The 10,220-nt window shown below is 46.7% G+C and overlaps 1 protein-coding gene across 1 annotated transcript; it reads left to right on the top strand.

The window, feature by feature from the left end:
* Window positions 1–1,716: 1,716 nt before the first annotated feature.
* Window positions 1,717–4,569, top strand: LOC147086022 (uncharacterized). Its single transcript, XM_085979121.1, has one exon. It carries the CDS (start codon window positions 1,717–1,719, stop codon window positions 4,567–4,569), a length of 2,853 nt encoding a protein of 950 aa, XP_085835247.1.
* Window positions 4,570–10,220: the final 5,651 nt, after the last annotated feature.

Raw genomic sequence — 10,220 nt, 5'->3', positions numbered from 1 at the left:
CTATCTATCCCCCTAATAATACTATCCCCTACCACTACAACATTTCTATTTACTCCCCCCTCTTGAATGGCCCCCCGTTCCACGGTGCTGTGGCCAGGTTGCTCATCCTCCCTGCAGTCCCTGCTCCCGTCAGCCATGGCTCAGTGGGAAGCACCCTTGCCCTGAGTAACTCTCGCTCTCCCCACTCCAGTGACTTGAGCACAAAAATCCAGGCTGACACTCCAATGCAGTACACAGAGTGTGATGCACTGTCGGAGGCGCCGTCTTTCAGATGAGATGTTAAACCGAGGCCGTGTCTGTCCTCTCAGGTGGGTGTTAAAGATCCTATGGCACTATTTCGAAGAAGAGCAGGAGAGTTCTCCCCTGAGTCCTGGGCCAATACTTATCCCTTAATCAACACAACTAAAACAGATTATCTGGTCATTATCACACTGCTGTTTGTGGGAGCTTGCTGTGCGCAAATTGGCTACCACATTTCCTACATTACAACAGTGACTACACTTCATTGGCGCTAAAGCGTTGGGACGTCCTGAGGTCATGAAAGGCGCTGTAGAAATGCAAGACTTTCTTTTTTCTTTCTCTGGGAGCTCACCCACCACCAATGTTAGGCCGATTGGTCTGTAGTTATCTGATTTATCCCTTTCACTCTGATTGAAGAGAGTTGTTATATTGGCAACAGCAGGCATGTGGTTCAACTTCCATATCCAAGGCTTACATAGAATTTTACAGCACAGACACAGGCCATTCGGCTCGACCGGTCCACGCCAGCGTTTATGCTCCACACGAGCCTCCTCCCACTCTACTTCATCTCGCACTATCACCACATCCTTCCATTCCTTTCTCCCTCAGGTCCTTATCTAGCTTCCCCTCAAATGACATTCGCCTCAATCACTCCTTGTGGTAGCATCTTCCACATTTTCACCACTCTCTGGGTAAAGAAATTGCTCCTGAATTCCCTACTGGATGAATTAGTGACTAACTCATATATATGGCCCACAGTTCTGGTCTCCCCCCACAACTAGAAATATCTTCTCTCTGTCTACCCTATCGAACCCCTTCATAATTTTAAAGTTCTATCAGGTCATCTCTCAGTCTCTTTTCTAAAGAGCCCCAGCCTGTTTAATCTTTCCTGATAGTTGAAACCTCTCAGTTCTGGTACAAACCTTTTGTGCAGCTTCTCCAGTGCCTCTATATCCGTTTTGTAATATGGGGACCAGTGCACAGGATGTTTGGAGCATTGTCCTCAAAGCCTCTGTTATCTCCTCTCTGTCTTCCCTCAGTATCCGTGAACACAGTCATCAGGGTCTGGGACCTTTGGCACTTCAATACAAAGAGGAAGCAGATCTTAATGAGAAAGTAGCCGTGGCCTGGGAGAGCCGCAGGTGATGATGGAATGGGCGAGGTATGCAAGAGCGTGAGGTGTTCAGAGGAGTAAGGGGTCTTCAGGGAGCTGGTAATATCTGGACAGAAAGGAGCCTTCCGCATATCACAGATATTAAACATGGGAATGGCATTTCAGAGTAGTGGAGAACACAGTATCCATGGCAGCAGGTTAACTGATTTGCTTAATTTCTACTAAACTGACAATGTAAACCATCTCTGACTTTACAGGCTGTTCTGGCAGCGACAGAGAAAAAACATCTCACACCCACGGAATTTTTCTTGAGTGAGGTCCTGCAAAACATCTGAACCCTCGGACGGAAGAAGGAGGCTGTGATGTTGAGACTGAGCGTTGACTGGCTGCTGCTTCTCTGTGCCCTCTCCTGCAATGTGTTGGTGCCCACAGTCCCCGGGTACACTTTCAATAACTGCATGCAGGTTGCGAACCACAATGGTACATTTCAGTGCGTCCACCGCTTCCTGACACAGGTCTCTAGTGCCGTGTCCGACCTCCCAGCCAGCACCGTGCACTTGAACATCTCCCTCAACTGGCTCACCCAACTGCAAGCGGACAGCTTCCGCAGCCTGTCCAAGCTGCTCACCCTGCGGCTGGATTACAATCGGATTGAGAGTGTTTGCTGCGGTGCGTTCAGTAATCTCACCAGCTTACTGACCCTTAACCTGTCCTACAACAGTATCTCTCGTCTGAACTCTTCGGGCTTCCAAGAACTTGAAAAGTTAGATCAACTCCTGCTCCATCACAACCGCTTAGTAACAGTTGAACCCAAAGCCTTCGCTGCATTGGACAATCTTCAAACACTTGTCTTAAGCTCCAATAAACTCCAGAATTTCTCCCATCTGGTGAGCGCTGTCTCTGGGCTCAGTAATCCGATGCTCCTGGATCTGGGCAACAATCAACTCGCCTCCCTGCAACATCGCACCGCCCTCCCACCCTCCCTCCGAAACCTCTCCCTCTCTAACAACTCTCTCACAACATTTGACTGCCAACGGAACTTCCTCAGCAACATTCTCAGGTTGGATCTGTCCAATAACAAACTCTCCGATGCTTTGGAATTTTCTAAAGTTGACCTGAGGAACATCTCGTGTTTGATCATCAAGAACAACCCCTTAAATGTCACCGAGTTTCTCAAATCTGCAAACCTGGATCTACAGAATGTTCAATACTCTGGGTTAAGGCTGCACAACCAGAGTCAGCTGTCCAACCTGTGCCACTATCTGGGTCTCAGGACTATGAAGAGCCTGGTCCTGCAGAACAATCAGATCTTATTCCTCCCTGCCCATTCCCTATCCCAGTGCCCACCCATCACCAGCTGGGATTTATCACACAATCTCCTCACATCTGTGGAGTGCTTTGAATTTGCATCGAAAAGAAAGCAAGTTGTTTCTTTCATTATCGAGCACAACAGAATCATCAAGTTACCTTCCTGTTACAAGGATGGGAAGGCAGTCGCGGTGTTTCCCAAGCTGTCGCTCCTAACCTTTCGCTACAACAGGATTTTCACCATTTATAGTCACGCCTTCTCTTATGCTCCCCATCTCCGGACCCTAAAGCTGAACATTAACAACATTGCTGTCATCAACAAGGCTGCCTTTTCTAACCTCACCAACTTGCAGGAGCTCCGACTCGACAACAACCTCATAACTGACATATATGAACACACCTTCAGCAACCTTGGGAGTCTCAGGAATCTCAATCTCAGAAACAACAGGTACTCAATTGTTTTCAGCAAGGTGTTTGCAAATCTCAATAACCTGAACACATTGGACCTGGGAGGGAACAAAATTCGAAGCCTCACCAGCCAGTCTTTCTGTGGATTACACAACCTGACCAAGCTTTATCTCGATAGGAACTGTATAACCCGTATCAGCAGGGAGATCTTCGACATCCTCCCATCATTAGGAGTGTTGGACTTGGACAGTAACCGGATCAGATACAACACTGGCCTGATTGCAGCATCTCCCTTTGTTAACCTCACAAAGCTCTACATTCTCAAACTACAAGCCCAGCAACCCTACGGCATCAACATTATTCCTCCAAAGTTTTTCAATGGCCTCATCTCTTTAAGAGACCTGTATATAGGAGAGAATAAAATGTCACTGTCCAAAGATGGATTTGAAGACCTGATCAATTTGAGAATCCTCTCCATGCCCGATGCTTGCAATGGGATCCACGGTCTGAATCCAGGGATCTTCAAGAATCTCCAGAGTCTAGAGAGACTCAACCTTGAAAATGTCGGCCTCCAATCCATGTCTCTTGACGTCTTTGGAAACCTTTCCAACCTCAGGACATTGTTCTTGGGGAAAAACGCCATTCAGATCATCAATAGCACGGTTGTGGAACACCTGCCCTCCCTGACCTACCTGGATCTACGGAAGAACCCGTTCCCCTGCACCTGTGACATCAGTTGGTTCCAAAACTGGTCCCTGTCCAACCCCAGGGTGCAGGTTATCTATTTTTACAACCAAACATGTGCAGATCGGCCAACTGAATACTTGTATAAGTTTGATGCTCGCGTTTGTTACTTGGACATTGGGCAGATCATGTTCCATATAACTGTGCCGGTCTTGATCTTGTTCATGTTCATCCCTATATTCTACAGCAAAGGGTACTGGCACATCAAGTATGGGTTTTATATTTTCCGATCGTGGTTGAATGACCACAGAGGGAGAGGAGAGAGTCAGCAGTCCTACAGGTATGATGCATTTATCTCCTATAATTCTCAGGACGAAGACTGGGTTCTGCAAGAGTTGGTGCCAAACCTGGAAACGAGAGGACCTCAAAGCTTCAAACTCTGCCTCCACCACAGAGATTTTGAGCTGGGCAAATATATCATCGACAACATCGTGGACAGCATCTACCAGAGCAGGAAGACCATCTGTGTGATGAGCCGCAACTACCTGTACAGCGAGTGGTGCTCCATGGAACTGCAGCTAGCGAGCTACAGGCTCTTCCATGAGCTGAAAGATATCATCACCCTGATCTTCTTGGAGAAGATTCCAGATGCTGAACTCTCAACCTACCACAAGATGAGAAAGGTCATGAAAAAGAAGACCTACATCCAGTGGCCATCAGACATTGAAGCTCAAAAATTGTTTTGGGTCAAAGTGAGAGAAGCGATTAAAGGCTCCAACTGGGCCAAGGAGGGGAATCCCGCTGCTGAAAGTTAAGCTTCAAGGCCTAGAAATCCGCAGTCTTACCGCAGGCCCTTAAGGCCCGATTCGGGGAAACATGTTGGCTGCCGCACTTCCCATGTGTTTTGGAGTGCGCCGCTCAACTTACCGCCCTGTGTATATTGCGAACAACTCCCCCAGTGGCTGCAGAATGGCCAGTGGAAGGCTGCTGACTTTCAGTGGGGGAGACTGCAAATGGCCTTGCAGGACGACCTCGAGCAGCTCTGGCCCTAGAAGGCCTGGCTGTAGACTGCACCACCTCGGCATGGGCGGCAGCAGCCTAGGCTGGCTGACAGGCAGCGGCAAGGGCAATGGTAGAGTGGCAGAGGTGGGAGTAGGAATGCTGTCATCCTGAGAGAGGGCAGCAGGTTCCTGCTCCCCAGATCCACTGCCACTCTCCCCAGGTGGTGACTCAACATTCCTAGCAATCTGTTGGTGGCCAGATGGTGGGGCGGCTGTGACACCCTGCAAGCCCCGTTCGACACTGGTAAACCCAGCCATGGTGGCAGCAGTCTGAGCTTGGGTGGCAGCAAACTGAGGCTGCAGGAGAGCACTCTGATACAGCGTGATCTTACAAGTGGCGCTCCAAATGGAATGACAATGAGGCGCTGCTGCACCAAAGAACCTTCCCTTTAAGTAGTGGAGAAAGCCGAGGCCTAACATGACTTGCAGTCAGACTGCACCCGATATTGGCCCATCTGTTGAGCGGTAAAGCAATGAGCAGCGGGTTTAGTGCTCAGATCAGCACTATAATCATGTAAAAGAGCACTCAGCATGAATTTTGCGTGCTACTTAGGCCACTGTGTCCAGACGCAGCTAACTAACGCTGGGCCACGACTCCGTCCGTTTTCAGGCCATATCCGATTTCTTGGCCCGTGTTCCTCAAAGCCCCTTTGGCTCTAGTGGCAGGGCACCCACTCATCTCAGAACCCGCTGCCACGAACTTCCATCTACCTGTGACACAGTCAATTCAATTCAAATCGTTTTATTGGCATGACAAGGTACATCTTATGTTGCCAAAGCATCGAAAAACATTCATGGTTGTACACAAAAATACAGATCTATCTATACAGTGTATAAATAGATATATCCCTGAGTGTATAAATATACATTCATATAATTTGTATATACTCTTTTCTTATATTTAGTGGTTGTCCCTCTGTTTATGGCAAGCTGTAACATAGTGTGCCGCTAATGTTACACAATTTCTCTCTTCCCCTAGTAGGTATGGGAGTTTTTGGTCGTCATTCAAATTTCTGAATTCCGGGCATATTTTTGTGAATTTTGGGTAGAAATTCTCCCTTATGCCCTGATATTTTCTACAGGCTGTGAGGAAGTGCATCTCTGTCTCCACCACTCCCTAACTGCAGTGAGAGCATATCCTGTCCTCTCTTGGTAGCCAGGTCTGTCTGTGTCTACCTTTTTCGATCGCCAGGCTATGTTCACTAAGTCTGTACATTGTCAAGGTTTTTCTCAGTTTGCTATCCTTTACCATGGTCAGGTAATCAGCCATGTTGTATTGTCTGTTTAGGGCCAAGTAGCAATTGAGTTTGCTTTGGGTTTTTGTTGCTTCTGCCCAATATGACAGATATTTTTCCTTTTGCTTAGCGACGATTGTGTTGGGTCAATTTCTTTGTGTTACGCTGTCACTGTCCTGAGGCTGGTTATTGTTAGTAGTGTTAGTAGTTACTTCACTGAGTCCCAGGACTAGTTGACTGAGGGTATTCTTCTTTATGGTCCTCTCTTGGCATTTCAGGGCTTCGTAATGATAGCATTGGGGGTTGCTCATTTCTAGGTGTTTCCAAAATTTGGTGGCTCTTTTTTGGATAGTGATTATTAATGGATATTGACCTAGTTCTGCCCTGCATGCATTGTTTACGGTTTTCATTTGAGTCCGGAGGATACTTTTACAGAATTCTGCATGTAGGATCTCAGTTGGGTGTTTGTCCCATTTTGCAAATTCTTGTTGTGTTAGCGGTCCCCACACCTCACTGCCATAGAGTGCAATTGGTTCAATTGCTGATGTGAAAATTTTGAGCCAAATGCTAATTGGGATTTCTATTTGGATTGATTTTTTAATGGCATAGAAAGCCCTTCTTGCTTTCTCTTTCAGTTCATTCACAGCCAGATGGAAATTTCCCGTAGAACTGATTTTTAAGCCCAAGTATGTGTAGTTAGTGGTTTGTTCAATTTTGGTTGTTCCTAGTGTGAAATTTATTTTGGGTCCCTGATGTCTGGATCTTTGCTGGAACACAAGGTCTTTGGTTTTTTGGGGATTTATTGTCAGGGCCCAGGTCTGGCAGTACGACTCCAGCAGATCCAGCTTCTGCTGTAGACCCTCCTTAGTTGGTGACAGCAGAACCAGGTCATCTGCATAGAGGAGGAATTTAACCTTGGATTCATATCGGGTGAGGCCGGGTGCTGTAGCTTGTTCAAGTAGTTTTGCCAATTCATTTATGTAAATATTAAAGAGTGTCGGGGAGATGGGCGAGCCCTGCATCACCCCCCGCCCCTGTGGAAAGTATTTTGTTTTTTTGTCTCCAATTTTAACTGCACATTTGTTGTTTGTATACATTGATTTAATTACATCATATGTTTTTCCCCCTACCCTGCTTTCGATAAGTTTCAGGAATAAACCGTCATGCCAGATGGAATCGAAGGCCTTCTGGAAATCTATAAAGCATGCGTGGATTTTGCTTTTGTTTTGATGAACGTGTTTGTCAATTAGGGTCTGTAGGGTGAAGATATGATCTGATGTTCTATAGTTTGGCAGGAATCCAATTTGGCTTTTACTCAAGACATTGTGCTCCTCAAGGAAGTTTATAAGTCTTTTGTTTATGATACTACAGAATACCTTCCCCAGGTTACTGTTTACACAGATGCCTCGATAGTTATTTGGGTCGACTTTGTCCCCACTTTTGTATATGGGCATTATGAGTCCTTTGTTCCAGATATCAGGGCAGTAACCGACACTCAGAACCAAGTTGAAGAGCTTTAGGATAGCCAGTTTCATTTTATCGTCTGTGTGTTTGATCATCTCGCTTAGTATGCCGTCTGCACCACAAGCTTTTCCTGGTCGCAGGTCCTTGAGTTTTTCAAATAGGTCTTTTTCTGTTAGTATGGAGTCTAGCGGGTTTTGGTTATCTTTTATGGCCATTTCGAGCTTTTCCAGTTTTTTGCATATTTGGTGTTGCTCTGGTCTTAGTGTGTTTTTCTGGTATAATTTTTCAAAGTGGTTTTCCCATGTGTCTCCATTTTGAATGGCCAATTCGTCGTGTTGTTTTTTGTGTAATGTATTCCAGTTGCCCCAGAAACAATTGGAATCAATGGATTCCTCAATGGAGCTGAGTGTATTCTTAATATATTGCTCTTTTTTGGTTCTGAGTGTGTTTCTGTATTGTGTTTGTGTCTGACAATAAGTAAGGCGTAATTCCTCGTTTTCTGGCTGTCTGTGTTTTTGGTTTGATATTTTTCTAAGTTTTTTCCTCATGTTATGGCAATCTGGGTCAAGCCATTTTTCATAGTTTTTTGTTTTGGGTTTGTTCTTGCGAGCTTTCAAGTTTGACCTTGTTGCCAAATTATCAAAAATATTGTTTAGGTTATTCACTGCCCGGTTTACGCCTTCTTTATTGTGAGTGTATATGTTATCCAGAAAGGTGTCCAAGAGAGCTTGAGTTGATTCATTGCTAATTGCTTTCTGGTATTTTTCCGTGCTATTTTTGGCCCATCTGTATGATTTTTTGGTGTTGTACAGCTTACTGGGTTGTGTTTCTGTGTTGGTTGTTTCTGTCTTTTTAAGATACATAGTAATTTGATTGTGGTCTGACAGTGTTGTTTGCGGTTTGACTTTGAATGCTCTGAAAGAGGATGGGTCCAAATCTGTAATCATATAGTCTACTGTGCTGCAGCCAAGAGGTGAGCAATAGGTCGATCTTCCGAGGAGGTCTCCCATGAACCTACCATTGACAATGTACAGACACAGGCCTCGACAGAGCTGTAGGAGCTGTTTTCCGTTGGTATTTGTCTGCTTGTCGCAGTTATGCCTGTATGGAAGGGAAGGGATATCGAAGTGCCTCCTTATTGTTAATCCTGTCATTGCTGCTATTGACCCAGGATAAGGCAAAGGTACAGACACACAATGTAAGCACAGAATAAAGCCTTAACCATCTGGCCCCCGCATGTCAGCTCACTGTCGTCTTTCCATCCAACATCTGCTTTAATCTGGGCCAGACTGATGGAGTGAACGACTCCTCGGTCCGTGGTAATCTGACACTGGTGGACATCAATCCACAGCACAAGACTGTCCACACTGGAGCCCAACAGGAGATCTCAGTCAAACTCCCAGTGGCCTGAGGATTGGCTGGTGTGAGAAATCCAGCTAACAAACCTTTCATATTATCCGCCAATTTTGATACAATACTGGCTCCCACGACAGGATAGCCCTGGTGCTACCCATTGCAGGTAATTCCAGGATATACCTGCAGGGACAGTGATTACATGTAATGCCCAGATACCCTTGGTGGGACAGCGATTACAGGAAATGCCCAGATACCCCTGTTGGGACAGTGATTACAGGTAATGCCCAGATACCCCTGGTGGGACAGTGATTACAGGTAATGCCAAGATACCCCTGGTGGGACAGTGATTACAGGAAATGCCCAGATACCCCTGGTGGAACAGTGATTAGAGGTAATGCCCAGATACCCCTGGTGGGACAGTGATTACAGGTAATGCCTGAATATCCCTCATGTGAAGGTGATTACAGGTAATGCCCAGATACGCCTGGTGGGACAGTGAATACAGGTAATGCCCGGATACCCCTGGTGGGACAGTGAATACAGGTAATGCCCAGATACCCCTGGTGGGACAGTGATTACAGGTAATGCCAAGATACCCCTGGTGGGGCAGTGATTACAGGAAATGCCCAGATACCCCTGTTGGGACAGTGATTACAGGTAATGCCCAGATAACCCTGGTTGGACGGAGATTACAGGTAATGTCCGGATACACCTGGTGGGACAGTGAATACAGGTAATGCCCAGATACCCCTGGTGGGACGGTGATTGCAGGTAATGCCCGGATACCCCTGGTGGGATGGTGATTACAGGTAATGCCCAGATACCCCTAGTGGGACGGTGATTACAGGTAATGCCCAGATACCTCTGGTGGGATAGTGATTACTGGTAATGCCCGGATACCCCTCATGTGAAGGTGATTACAGGCAATGCCTGGATACCCCTGGTGGGACAGTGATTACAGGTAATGCCCATATACCCCGGAGGGACGGCGATTACAGGCAATGCTCAGATACCCCTGGTGGGACAGTGATTACAGGAAATGCCCAGATACCCCTGGAGGGACAGTGATTACAGGTAATGCCCAGATACCCCTGGAGGGACGGTGATTACGGGTAATGTCCAGATACCCCCGGTGGGACGGTGATTACAGGAAATGCCCAGATACCCTGGTGGGACAGTGATTACAGGTAATGGCCAGATACCCCTGGTGGGACGGTGATTACAGGTAATGCCCAGATAACCCTGGAGGGACAGTGATTACAGGTAATGCCCAGATAACCCTGGAGGGACAGTGATTACAGGTAATGCCCAGATACCCCTGGTGGGACAGTGATTACAGGTAATGCCTGG

Source organism: Somniosus microcephalus, unplaced genomic scaffold, assembly GCF_052327205.1.
Source record: "Somniosus microcephalus isolate GS21.2 unplaced genomic scaffold, FLI_Smic_1.0 unresolved_chr8, whole genome shotgun sequence".
Classification (NCBI taxonomy): Eukaryota; Metazoa; Chordata; class Chondrichthyes; order Squaliformes; family Somniosidae; genus Somniosus; species Somniosus microcephalus.
The sequence above is the reverse complement of the archived record's forward strand: the minus strand, read 5'-3'. Positions and strand labels throughout refer to the sequence as shown.